Here is a 14,325-nt window from a genome sequence, read left to right as displayed (position 1 = left end):
TACGATTCATAAAAGTAACCTGACAGCAATGTTTTACCAGCAGGAAAGTTCAGAGCACCACTTAAGAAGATTGCTTTAAACTTTGATTTTAAGGTAACTGTCAGTTTTCTCTTTGTGCCAGTATTTCATTGCTTTCAGTATAATTGCCATGTGAGTTGTTTGCAAATCCTGAGCTCTTTCAGCCAAAACAGTTTGGCTTTTCTGGGAATAAGGAGAGGAGAATAAATGCTTGCTGTTAAAATGTTCTGGTAGGTTCCAGCATCTCCATGTTTAGGACAGGCCTGTGAAATCTGTCAGGAATGTGTCTTCCATCTACCTTAAATCACATCAAGCTAAACTGGGCTGAATTCATCATGGGAAACGTGCAAGAAAGTCTGAAGAGAGAGATTTTGGCTTGTGGTATCTGCCTTTTGCTGCTGACATGTGCTTGTGATACAATGGAGGTGGTAGGATAAATAAATCTAAAGGAAACAAAAAGGGCAGTAATCACACATTTTTAATCCACAAATGTGATAATACATAATATATTTAAGGTGACCTGAACATTGCCCATATTTTAGCAATGTTGTTACATACCAAGCTACAAGTACAAAAGTAAACAATGAATATACAGGATATGCAAGTATGAGAAATACTTGAAAACATATCTTTCCTTAAGGCTACTCAGATTATTTTTAAATAAAACAACAGATGTTCAGCTGGTGTGTTTAAAATACCAGAATCTGAATATTGATACTTGAAACACACAAAAACTCACGAATACAGAATATCCCTTTCCTTTAGACATCTTGAATGTTGAATAATTTTTTCTGGCTTTAAAAGAAGAACTTAAATTTGTTTGCCACAAATGAAACACACAAAATCTGACATGTGCACTGGGACAGGAGCGTTGGATACAAGAAATACTGTTCAAAAGCATCAGTTGACAAGTACATGCCTGGAAGAAATGCAGGTAATGATGCAGGTAAATATGGCTCTGCAACTGGCTGCTTGCAACCCCAAATGTTGCTGTTTCATTTCTGCGTTGCAAAGGAGTTTTCCATTTTCATTTTGACTAAATCTACTTTTAATGGCTAAAGAAAATATGTAGGAGAAATTTACACCATTAAAAACTGTTCTGCTAATGTCTCATTTTTACTGTGCTTCAAATGAGTTCTCCTGGGGACAGGTAAAAATCCACCTAGGACAACCCAAGTGAATACATGACCTGGGTCTGTGTAGTCTCACCTGTATAAAGGTATGATAGTAAAAACTGTTGCAAGAGATAAAATATAGTTATTCTGGGGTGAGGAAAGACAAGGATAATAAGAATTTTGAACAGTTTTCTCTTAATACCATAGTATTCAAGAATTTATTTAAATGAGAAACATTTTTTTTTCTTTTCCTAAAGTAATGAGTGATCAATGTGTAAGCTTCCCTTAGAAAGGAATGGCTTTCAAATATATTTTCTTGTCTTTGTCAGCTTTCAGATACATGCATCTCTCTATTATAGCACACATGATATGGAAGGTATTACCCCCAGATGATGGCACTGTCTGCTCTCTATGTCAGCTGAAAGGAGAGGGCTCCTGATACTGCAGTGTCAGGAGATAGAGATGACTCTGGAGGATAAGATGGAGAGGACAAGAAGAGAGATTTCTGAACATGTTTTTCACTCTGGGTCACTCTGTACCTACCCAGGTTCTGCAAGTGGCAGGCAGAGAATCCACTCTGCTCCCACACTCCCTGTGTCCAGCCAAGACTGTACAAAACCTTCTTGGTAGAATGTTTTCATTTGAAGACATCACTATATTTTGTTTCAAAAAACCCTGGAAAATTCACTGAAAACATTCTGAGCAAAAACTCACTCCATAAACTCACCAGAGTCACTAAGGCTGTTCTCTTTTGACTACTGTGGATATGCTACACTCGGAGGCACTGCACAAATAGTGGATGGGGTTCCTTTGTATCCCACCTCTGATTTACTGTAGGCACAAATGTCATGGGTACATTAAACCAAGAGTATTATCTAGGCTGAGTATTTTGAGGATCAGGGATGTAAATGTTGGTGTCTCAGGCATGCTGCTCCTCACAAGGGCAATTTCAAAATCTTCACAGAGTGTTTTGTTCTGTCAGGCAGAACAGTAAGAGCAGCACAACCTTCAGTCTGAACTCACCTGATGTTACTCAATACACACGCCCTGAGAGCGGGGGAACTGCTGTACTACTTTATCTACCTTTGAGCTTGAACCACTGAGCTGCTTTTCAAATTAAATTTGTTGTTAGCAGGTATAAAACTAAACTGATGGTACTGTTGCTTCATAGAGCAGCTCTTTAGATTTTCTCCCGCTTCAGTTTGTATGATTTGTTACTCTCTTATTAAATTTATATACCACGTAAAATCAGAGATGTTTTCTCATATTGATTCCTGATCCTTTTGAAAGGAGTGAACTTAATCCATTACAGCCCTACTTTCTGTCAAAGCTTTTTCAGTTAGCATGGAAATAATAAAAATATATGCACCAAGGGCCTTGGGGGTAAATTCCATGCATTGCTCTTGCCTTCATCTGTCTATCTTTACGTAGCCATGCATCTGAGTTTACTTTCTGTTCACATGTTCAGCCTTGAACACAAAGCTAGCACGATCATGGTGAATAGCAATCTGTGTCTGAACAATATATATCAGCAGCCTTGTTCACTCTGCTCCTTGAAAAAGACTGAATTATCTGAACAAAACATTGAAATCGGTAGCTTTCTGATTTAAGTTTTCCACTTCATCATGGGCCTGGTGAGCACCTTCTGGGCCCTGCTGGGGACTGGAGTAAGACTGATGGGAAGGAAGCTTGCTTGCCTACCATGGCTTATGAAGGGTGGCCAGTTCTAGAGAGAGGATTTTGGTCGGTTTCTTGCCTTTGAGCGCGCTTTCAAAGAACCTTCTCATCAAGTAGTTTGTTGATGCCGTTGCAGATCTTTTTGAGGTATGGCCGACAATCCCCATCCAGGCTGTACAGGGCAGACAGAAACTCCACATCTGCAAAGTGGTTGAAGACGTGGTTGATGCGCCCGTGGGACCGCGCTGTCAGGTGTCGCCCTACGAGTTCATGCACGAGGTCTTTGCACTCATTCAGCAGTTCTGCGAGCACATTCCTGTCAAAAGTGTACTCCACCTCGTAGAAGCTGACGATTGTCATGGCAGTTTGGTTCAGCTTCTTCCTGAACTTGTCTACGATCTCCAGCTCTTCCTGGTTGAACTGATTATTTCGATAGAGGATGCCGATTTTTATTGCCACTTTGATCAGGTCTTTCATGATTTTATGGGCTTCCTTTTTGTTTCTGGTGTGTTCCTTTGTTACTTTGTAGAGCTCATCGAAGATTTCACTGCTTGTGTCGTCGATTAGCATGTTAGCCATGGTTTTGGTTGCCATTTTACTCAGGATCTTTTTCTGAGCTTGCAGTGCAAGATTCTTGGAGCTGAAATAATCGGGACCTGGTTTGGGGTAGAAAAAAGGGGAGATGTTAACTTAATTTGGTGAATTATTTTTGCAATCAGTTAAGAAAAGTTGTACCTGCATGCTTAACTGAGACCTTGCACGTGTCACTGACCAGATCAGTCACAACTGCAGGAACACTCCCAGCACACGACTGCCAGGTATCCTTGGGGTTCCACACATCCATGTTTCTGGTCTTGCTGCCACTGAGGGCTTTTGCTTGCAAATAAAGAACAGAGTATTCTGGCAGGGGATATATATGCTGATTCTGTGATAGTCTTTTAATTTTGTAGTTCAATATAAAAGCTTTCTTGGCAGAGAGATCTGCTGAGATGTTGTGGTTGAAATAATACGTGAAGTATCGGAGACAAGCAAAAAGATATAGTGACAAGCAATATAAGAACCTTCAGAGTTACACTCTGGTCATTGGGAGGCACTGCTGTTCCATGGTTAGGCTAAACAGATTCACAAGCATGGGTTTATTTTGCCTTAATCTGTAGTATCAATGCTTTCCCCTTTTGTTATCAATTTGCAAAATTATAGAATACAACTTATATACAATGTTGGTGCTTCAGTGCATACGGTTCCTGCCAGACAAAAATATCTGAGCTATTTGCTCTACATTTATCAAACCAGTATTTTGGATTTTTTATCTTTTACTCATATCTGCACATTTCACTCAGCAGAGCACCCGAACACATGGCTATTGCTGGGCTTTATCTCATGAGCTTCTGCGATTCTTGGTTGAGATTAATTTGACCTTCCTTTGTTCTTTACATTAATGTTTGCTTCTAACTGACCCTCTGTGGACAAAGCAAAGGAAATACGGATATGAAATAACATCCAGGTTAATACTGGGGGAGCAAAGCCTCTGTTGGATCAAAGGGCACTTTATCACTGTAACCAGGTGGTGATGAGGGTGTGCATCTAGGGAGGACAGCCAGTGAGCTCTGAGTGATAGCAGAGTGGGCTCTTTGTTCCCAGACACCTTCCTTGCCTTCCCCTCACATCTCCCCTCAGTCTGTGCCCCTGCAAAGGAGGTGTCCGTGTGTCCCTGCCAGCTGGGACCTCGCTCTGCTCACTGGGACACCAGAGCCTTGGCTGCTCCCAGGGGGATGGAGGGAACCACGTCCTTCACCAGCTGCTGGGAAATCAAACCACTAAGTGATTAAAAATGACAATAAAAATCAAATCTTCCAGCACTTATTTGATTGTGGAGTCTGAGTGAGTCTTTAAGCTGGTGGGGTAAGCTCCAAGGCCCTTTTCAGCCTTCAGCACACGAGTGTTGTCACTTCCCCTGCGCTCCTTACACCCTCACGCCAGGAAAAAGGGATGCTGGCTGCCAGTGCTCACTTGGAGTAAGTAACACTGAATTTAAAGTCCTCTTTTTAATTCTGATTTTCAAGTTGGCTGGAATATGAAAGTTGTCATCTTTATGTGCCACAGCTGTACTGCTGAGCAATGTTAAAGAGTGCCATTTAATTTCAACTGAACCACCACCTGGAAAAAATAATTCAATGTGCTTAAAAGAATTGCCTGTCATTTGGAGAGAAAATTGTGGGGCTGAGCTGCTGTCTGGAGGAAATAGGAAAACTGTGATTTAATCTAGAAATGATAAAACCAGGATGAAAGCATTCTTTCACTTAGCAGTACGTGGGTATATAAATAGTATCTGTGATGAGTAATTATGTGCATTTGACACACTGAAATGGTAGATTGTTAGTGTCTGTTTCTGTAGTAAGTGCTTGCTATTAATGAAGTGGATGTAGTTGATCAGTACCCTGTTTGATCAAAAACTGAAAATAATTGCTAGTAGATTTTTAGAATATTAATTTTACTGAAGTTCAGGACACTTCAGCCTCGTGTCCCTTTGCCCAGGTGAGAGCCCAGCTGAATCCTGGCTCTGCTGCAGGGACAGCTCTGCAGAGCTGCTGCAATTCAGTGGCCCGAAGCAAATCTAGCAGCTGGGGTGAGAGAAACATCCCATTCCCACCACACACCCTGGGCGGGTCTGGGACCAGCAGAGCCACCAGCACCTCAAATACAGACACAGGCAGCTGCCCTCCCACCCATGTGATCCCTGACACAAAGCTGGATGCTAAATTAGCACATAAAAGCTTCTAATGAACTTTTCAGAAGGGAGGGTTGTCTGGCACAGAAAAAAAAGTGTGATACATGTTCATGTGTCCAAAGTCCTGTCTCTTATCCACAAAACTGAGAGTGTGACATTTGAATGTGTGTCTCTTTCCCAGGACACTCCTGGGCTGGTAGCTCAGGCAATGATACCAGAGCTCCCCGTGAAAGGTGCAGGCTGTGAAAGGGGCAGCACAGCTGGAAACCATCAGGCCAAGTTTAACTGAATGTTAAGGCTGGAATGCTTTTCCATGGCGAGTCCCAAGTGTGGGATCTACTATTTAACAGCTTGAGACTGAGCTCCTCCTCATCTTTCAAAAAGTAAAATAAAGAAATGTATTACTGCATTGCTGCTGCGGCTCCCTGCCCCCTTTGTGCTCCTGCCTCTCCAGCCGATCCCTCTATGGCATCTGTGGCCCCCAGCCATGCCAGCCTCAGGAAGCAGGCAGACCCAAACCCCTTGTGCTCGCTCCTTTCCCCTGACTCCCTCCATGGCCTGTGCTGCTCTCTGAACTGCACAGTCTGTAGGAGCTGGTAATTAGTTTGGTAATTAGTTTCACCACCATGTGCTTTATCCCAGGCAGAAGAGGTTCCAGTGGGCACGGGCAGAGCCTGGTGGACACAGATTGTTGGGTATTGTGATGTCTGTTAAAGACAGAAGCTGCAGCTGCTGCCAGGGTCCCTCCACCATGTCAGGAAAGTGCTGCCAAGCTCAGGAGGAGGTGAAGGGCAGTGTTCCACCTGCCCAGCAAGCTGCCTGCCTGGGCCCTGGGACACGGCCCCCACTGCCGAGCTCCTGCTGCTGGAGCCAGCCAAGGTGTGTGGGATGGGAAGGAGGCAGACAGCAGCCATCAGCCCACTTGTGCATCCAGACAGTGGCGTGGGGGCTGCTCACAAAGCGCTGGGCTCGGCTCTGCTTTGATTCAGGGTGTGCACAGCCTTGCAGCAGCGTGTGCTGGAGAGAGATGTTTGGACTGATTGTTTGGATTCCTGCCTCCAAAATCACACTGTGCTCAGACACCCAGGTGACGCCTTGCCTTTCAAAGATCACAAGTGGTTAGCCACATGATTACATTCAGGCTTTCGTGGGGACAGGGTGTTTACCGTGGCAGCCTTTTCTTACTGCAGCACATTGCTCACTACACAAAATACATCTTCACCTCCTACATACAGCAATTCTATTTTCTGCTTTCTTTCATACAGCAAAACAAATCAGCAACGACATTTTAGATGCTATTAGCTTTCAGGAACATTTCACCAAGGCTAAAAGTGAAAAACCACCCTCTAAGCATACTGCTTTGTTGGGTGGTGATTAGCTTCCATTATAGAAAATCTGCCATCTTAGTTTTTACTAAAGAAAAGGGCCAGTTCTGCTTCAGATCTGCTCTCACCTTTTCTCTGTCATCTAGAGAGCCGTGTATGATAAAAGCTGCTTAAAAAGCTCCTTGTGATGGGATTGATCCCACAGCAATCTCCATCCTTCTGGAAGAGCAGCTCTCCAGCCCTGTCTCCCCAGCTGTGGTGCCCACGGAGGGGAGGCGAGTGCCCAGGGCAGGAGGATGGGCAGAGGCTCCCTGTGCCCAGGGAGTCCCATGGTCAGGGCAGGACATCCTTCCCCACCAGGGAGCACCCAGCTCCTGGCACGTGGTGCTGAACATGACAAAGATGTCTCACATCCGCTAAACTTAATAACACGATTGCTTAATAACAGACTGGCTTAATAACAGAAGTGCAGAAAAAGTTTGGCAACTCTAGCGAGCGGATGTAAGAGTTTTATATTTTAGGAGTTTTTGAGACTAAAATTCAAGAACATCTGTAATATTCTCCAAATATTTTGATTGCAGATGGCTGTACCAAGTACAAAATGGTCAGAACTAAATGCTCAGCAATACTATTTTTATGTAAATCCACATTCAGCTGCTCTGTACAAAACACATGGCAAATCCAGTCAACCAGAAGATGCTCCCACTACGGTGGGGAGGGAGAATGGTCAACATTTGCTGGAAGCAGTCATGAGGATATGGAAACCAGCCTCCTGAGCAATGAATCCATTTCCCTCCCAGTTAGCCACTTAGTCAAAGCCATAACACCATTTTGCAGCCAGGATATTTTCTCCTCTGGCTAATGGCTGAAAGTTGAGTTGAAGTGAACTCCGGAGGGAGCGTGGCTTCACCACAAAAATGGGGAGAGGAGGGGTTGATCTGAAGGGTTGCTGTGGAGGTTGTCCAGTGCATTTTAATTGTATCAGCAGGCTGGCTGGAATTTCACCTGACACTGGGAGCTGTCACCCCAGTGCCTGCTGCAGCTTGTCCTGGACAATCATTTACCTCAGCCACTGGCTCCACCTGCCCCAAAGTGAGACACACGTGGAGCCTTTGCCTGATTTGCCACTACACTGAGTGTAACCCCAGCTCCCAGCAGTCGGGCTGGCTGTGTTTTCCAGCCAAGGAGTGCACATGGTGGAGCTACTGAGTAGACTTGAGAGCATCCTGGAAAGGTGAGTTGAGCTGTTTTAAATTAAAGGTCTGAGCTAAGATCATGCAGAGGCCGCAGGTCTGAAGAGGGCTCTTGCAGCTTGGCAGGAATGGGAAGTGATGGGAACCAGAAAAGGTTCCCTGTATCTGTGTCCCAGCTGCACTGGAAGTAAGCAAAGGGCTGAGTCTTAACAAGATGGAAATGCATAAGAAAGTAATGATGAAGAGGGTGAAATATTTTTAATACTCCTGAATCTTCACTTTTAAAATGCAGCACAGCTTCTGCAGCAAAAGACAGGCTTTAAGGAGTCAGCAATGCTGCTGGAAACGTGGGCATTCCTCCAGCTGCTCACAGCTGTGGGAGATGGACCAAGCCAAGGGCCAGGCACACTCTCAGAGTCTGCTACAGTGTGAGATAGCTGGGGTGTGAAAATCATTGTAGAAATTGTGCTGGTGTGCTGTTTTAATGACTTGTGTGACCCAGTTTGAATGCATCTGTGTACTTTAACTTAGTGATATACCTGCCCCTGAGCCTGGAGAGTCTGGGAATGGCAGTGAGGCAGTTGGATTGTAAAGCTCTTGCAGTCAATATCTGAATGGTTAATCCAGAGTTATTGCTGGTGTTGATAATTTAGTGTGGCAGCTTGTTTCTTTATAACCTAAAGATTTGCCTGTAATGGCTCCTTTTCTTGACAGAAATACAGAAAATCTAGTTGCTTCATTTCCATCATACAGGCAAAATGTTACAGGAAATGAGCTGCAAACGCGTATGTTTTATTTATCCATAAAATATCACTTACATGTTATAGGATTGACTAGAAATGTGAACTGCAGGATTTAGGATTTCAAAGTAGCTTTAAAAGCAGACAGGAAAAAAAGTCCACTAAAGCCACTTGTCCTGCAGTGTTTTAGTCCTGAGCAGCCCAGGCACGAGCTCTGAGTGTGTGTATTACTCTTGGACAGCTACAGGATCACTGCAGAAGAAACATTCAGTGTTTCCAGTAACTTTAAGCCAAGAAATCCAATAGAGCAGATGGAATACATCAGCTTTCAGGGAGGGCCAATTTAAACACATGTAAGCACCAGGGGCCCAGTGCTCAAACTTTAACACTTCTAAATTGTTACTGTGAGCATAAAAGGGTTGCTCATATCCGCAGTGGAACAGGAGATTACAGACTGATAATTATATGATCCTGGGAGAATGTACCAGTACCCAAGTGTCTGAAAGCAGAACTTGGACATGCTGGAAAAAGCAGCACCAGCCCTGTACAGAGGAAATATGACTGAATGGAAAAAAAGACCATTTTTCCTTTCAGTGCTTTAGATGAGCAGCAACTGTGCCACAAAAAAAGCTCTGTCTGGGAACCTGGGGACTGGAGATTCCAATGGATAGTCTTATTTCTGCTGCTGATTTGTATCTGGCATTCATTTTTCTAGTACTGTATTGTTGCTACATACTGGAGTTGCATTTCAATACCTGGAGGAGGTGGTGGAAGGCTGGGGGGCCCTTCTGTGAAGAGGGGCAGTGCAGTGTGAGCAGGTAGAATGCTGTCCCCTGGGTAATGCCTCCAGGAGCCTGTCCAGGGGAGAGGAGCTCAGCTGCAGTTTCCATCAGCTCTGATGGAGGTGCCAAAATGGTGTCTGGCTGAGTTTTGCTCCTGCTGCCCCTGGTAGCTGGCTGGGAACTGAACTGCACCACTGCTCCTCTCCTGGGTCTGAAAGCAGGAGTGGCAAGGGCTGTGTGGATGACAGCACTGTCCCAGAGCTGAGCCTGGCTCACAGGGTGGAAACCCTCCCAGGCACTCCCTTGAATATATGGCACAGCTGACACCATGCTGGGATTTTGTATGGCTGCTATTTGACATTACAAATGAGACATTACGCTTGGTCATATCCTGCAAACTTCATCCAGCTTGTGGGAGAGGAAACCACTCCCTGCCAAAGGGCTCAGCGAGAATCATCTCTGCCACTGTGTCCCACAGCCCAAAGGTGCAGCAGGCAGCAGCTGCTTTGGTCAGGAGCTGGTCCAGCCTGCCAGGGACCAGCTGGGCACATGCAAGCAGCAGACACCTCCCTGAAAGTGGCCACTAAAGCTTTTGATTTTATTAACCTGATAACGTAAATCAGAACCAAAGCCTGAAGAGGCTGCAGCTCAGGGAATGGCATCTTTGCAGGGTGTTTCAAGAGTTCATTTTCAACTTTTCACCTTCTATTTTGTGGCATGGGGGAAGCTGTGCCGAGGCAGCAAACACATCTGGTCAGGTCCTGGCAGCGAGCAAAAGCGATGCAGAGCTTGCCGAGCCCCCTGAGCTACACCCAGAGTGTGAGCAAGGCTTTGCTCTTCAGTGAACTGCTCAGGAGTTAAAGTCTGTCTGCCAGGAATGACAGCAAAACACTGGGGTGTTTGGGTTTCTAAGCTTTACTGTACAACTAAGAGAGGTTTTGATAAACTGACCACTGTATTTTATAAACAGGTTTAAAGTCTCTTGATGTCAGTTTATGTTCATGGCAAAACACACTGAAAAGAGTGAACACCCCTATCCCAGAAAAAGCTGTTTAGCTCTGCCTGACACTGCCAGACAAAAAGGTTTCCCACTGACAGCAGAATTTTGACAAGGGAAGATTGGTTATTACCCCTTGCAATGACCTATTGACCCTGTTCTTGTATTTTGAGGCAGGTCTTTATGACTATATTAATGTGGGGATTTTTTAAAAGCTAGTTTTACTCTAAAAGACTCTTTTGACCAAAGAGGCATGGTGGCATACCCAAAACACTACAACCAGATCTTATTAAACATGGAAAGCTCACCAACCCCAGCAGCCCATCCCCTGGTGGCACTTGGGGACATCTTTAATTGGCAAGGAGTTTTTTGCCTTCAAATTGTCTGTCAAGTTTTTTTTCCCCAATATAAGCTCTACAGAAAATCTTGGGCAGGAATGATTGAAGAATTTAACTTCAGTCTGAAACATTTTGTGTTTCACATCCTTTGCCATTTCCACGATTACCACATTTAATACACTGTCCTTTCTAGAAGACATAGCAGGGAAAAAAGAAGCTATCATGGGAACTGTGTGGCAAAAATACCCAATTAGTCAAATAACTATTATCTCTATAGGAAAATTATGCTTGTTTTAATGTCTGGCCATGTAATTTTCACAACAGGATTGTAATGAGTTCTTTGATACGTGCTAAGGGGTTGTTTATTGCTTAGAAGGGACAGAGGCTTTTGGGAATATCAGGCATATAATGAATGATAAAAAATTATCTTGTTAAGGAATGAAGGCTTGTAGTCTTCTTTGAAAGGATTCAACCATCATGTTCTTCCACACTAAAGTAACAATTATCCAGGAACGAAAGGATCATCTTGCCAAAGTATTGTTTGTCACAAAGACTTAAAAGCCATGAGAAACCTTTGAAGATCCTGCAGCTGTCCTGTTTTATCCAGATGCAATTGTTGTAGCAGTTTCTCTTTGTCAATGATCTGTAGAACTTGCTTGCAGTGGTTCCAAACTGGTAGATTTGTTCTGAACAAAAACTTGAAAAGTTGTTTGAACCTTGTGACACTTACACAGGTCTTGGGGGCTTTCAGTCCAGTTCCATGAATGACTTGAATTCTTGATCAGGATGTGTAAGGTGTTCATGCATTCTTTTATCCTCTCCTCTGGCAGGGTGAGGGAGAGAGGAAGGCTGTGGAGGCATCTGTGCTTTTGTGGGCTTGGTGCTTGGCAGTTACCACAGGCAGCACTCCTGGTTAACGGGAGGGTCAGATTTCCCTGTGATTCTGCAGCTCAAATGCTTTCTATTCCTTCCAAAGAAGTCTCTTTAGCATGCAGGAGCTGGCTGTTCCCAGTAGGAACAAAATAATATGCTGTTAGTAAAGCGAGGCCCATCAATATCAGCCCTAAATATTAAACAAGGCCTCCGTGCAATGTGTGTGCTTTAAATAGTTAACGTGCAGCTATGAAACAGGCTACTGGGTACTGCTTCACCAATTTCTATTTTTTCCCCCACCCATTTCTCATCCTTTCAGGAAGAAAATTTTGAGGGTTTATTTTTGTGCCTTCAAATTGCTTGCTGTTGCACTACACTGCTCTTTCTCCAGAGATAAAATGTCCTTGCCTTTTACATAGAATAATTCTATTTTTGACTCTAATATATTAAGAATGGCATGAAAAATAACCATGTCTATGCTCTAGGGATGTACAAAATTCCATGAGAAAGCAAGCAATTGGGACCCCAAGAGTAACTGGTCTGAAGATGCTGTGAAACTGAGATGGAATTTCTCTGTAGGTTATCGTGAGGCTGAAGGAAATGGGAAGGGAGAACCAGGTCAAGGTGAATAAACTGGAAAGAACCCACACCAGGATGCAGCTGCAGCAGGTGTCCAGCTGCTGCTGACCAAGTGGCTGTGTGAGCTGAGCTCTGCCACGTCCAGAGGGAGAGGATGGGGCAGCAGCTCCATCCCTGCAGGGCTATCCCTGCTCCCCTCTGTGGGACAAGGCAGGCTGTTTGGGGTGTGAGAAGCACAACTGTAATTCACTCTGGTTGTGTAGTCTTGGGTTTTAAAAACAGGCAAACCCCCTGTCAGCAGCACTGTGTCCTCTCTCTTGCAGCGCTGCGAGTGCAGACACGGCGCTGGGTGACACCTGCCAGGGTGTGTGGAAATGGGAAGAGGCCAAGGGAAAGGGAGTGCAGGGGACAGACAGGCTGCTGGAGCCTGGTAGGAGTTAATGGCAGCAAAAGAGGGAGATACTTCTTTATGGACACCGTGTGCTGTTTTCCTAATTTGGTACTTGGTTGCTTGACCACTTGGTTTTGAATTAAGAAGGTGATGGAAGGAAGGGGAATAAAGCAATGCCAGATATGAGGTGCAGCTGGAAAACATATTGTTGGTCCCTAAATAAAAACACCAGAGGAGCTGTTAATTTCCACATTTAATTCCAGCCATGCTTCCAAACTTTGTTTATACCAGAGAACAAAGTCAAATGAGGGGAAGGTGAAGAGGACAATAATGGCGAGAAATGTCTGACAGCAGCTCACTTTCCTAAGTCAGGAGCAGACACTGTACACTGATCACAACATGTTTAAAACTATTAATGAAAGAAGGTTTCCTTAACCTTTTGCAGGGACTATTTATTGTCTAATTTTTATTCTCAGTGTATGTTTTGGGGGAGTCAATTCAAAAAAAGAAATAAAAATTGAAGATGCTGATTAGCACTCACAGCTCTGGAAGATGAGGGCTTACAGGTTATAACCCATTTGGAGCTGCTGTTTGACAGTGCACAGAGAGGCCCAGCTGTGGCCATCTTACAGCTGGAAGGGTGATGTGTTTGCTCACTGTGATGTGAGCAAACAAAGGGTGTCAAACCTGCTCCAACATGACAGCCTGGCAGGGGCATAAGGGAGCTTCAAGTGAGGCTTATCCTACGATGGACTGAAAAACACCCAAGAAAAACCCCAAACCCCAACCCCCACCTCAACAAAACAAACAAAAATCCTTAACCAAACAGAAAATCCCACTCAGAACCCCAACCCAAAGCTGCTGCTAGAAGAGGCTCTGCAGATGTGTATGACTATTACTAAAGGAATAGTTTTCTGAACCCTCCCTTTAGTTATATTGTCTATGTCACAGAATCATTACTTACAAGGTATGTGGGTGCACTTGTCTCTGTATTTATAACAGTTTTCACTCCCTCCATGAATGCAAAGGCCTGGATTTGTAACGGCATCTCATTTATCACTGACTGTCATCCAAAATTTTAGCTCCTATTCCAAGAATGTGCAGGAGGCAAAAAAGGACTTAAAAAGATCTGGAAGAGTTTTTGCAGCTTATGAAGTCTTTTGGGGTCAAGGAAATGCTCTGGATTAATTCATGCTCCCGCTGCCAGTGACCCTCCTCGTGCCTCCAGAGCATCCCTTGCTCCCTGTGCCCCCGTGCTGTGTCCCACTGCAGGTGGGAGCAGCATTTCGGAGCCAGGTGTTGAACTGCTGCACTTACAGCAGGTTTCAGGTGCAGATCTGAGCTCCAACGTGGCAGGGAGGGTTTTGCTGCTGCTCAAAGCAGTTTTGTTCCATCCAGCCCAATTAGTTGTTGATTGTGCTGCAGCTTTATGAGCCCAGCACAATACCAGATGGAAATGCAGCTTGTGCAAGTTCATAAAAGACCTAAGGGTACCCTTCCTTTCTGAGGAAGAGCTGCTGATAATATCAGTTTCTGAATAATGCTCTGGCTTCTTTTAACTTATTTGAA

At 44.4% G+C, this 14,325-nt stretch overlaps 1 protein-coding gene across 1 annotated transcript in view; it reads right to left on the bottom strand.

The window, feature by feature from the left end:
* Nucleotides 1–478: 478 nt before the first annotated feature.
* The window catches only part of TNFAIP8L3 (TNF alpha induced protein 8 like 3), a 44,747-nt gene continuing 30,900 nt past the window's right edge, over nt 479–14,325 (bottom strand). Inside the window, exon 2 of the mRNA XM_058847253.1 lies at nt 479–3,466. Coding sequence (XP_058703236.1) covers nt 2,904–3,466 — 563 coding nt within the window. The 3' untranslated portion in view covers nt 479–2,903. The remainder of the gene's footprint in view (nt 3,467–14,325) is intronic.

This window comes from Poecile atricapillus, chromosome 11, assembly GCF_030490865.1.
Source record: "Poecile atricapillus isolate bPoeAtr1 chromosome 11, bPoeAtr1.hap1, whole genome shotgun sequence".
NCBI lineage: Eukaryota > Metazoa > Chordata > Aves > Passeriformes > Paridae > Poecile > Poecile atricapillus.
Note: the sequence above shows the minus strand (reverse complement) of the source record. Positions and strands in the feature narration are given on the sequence as shown.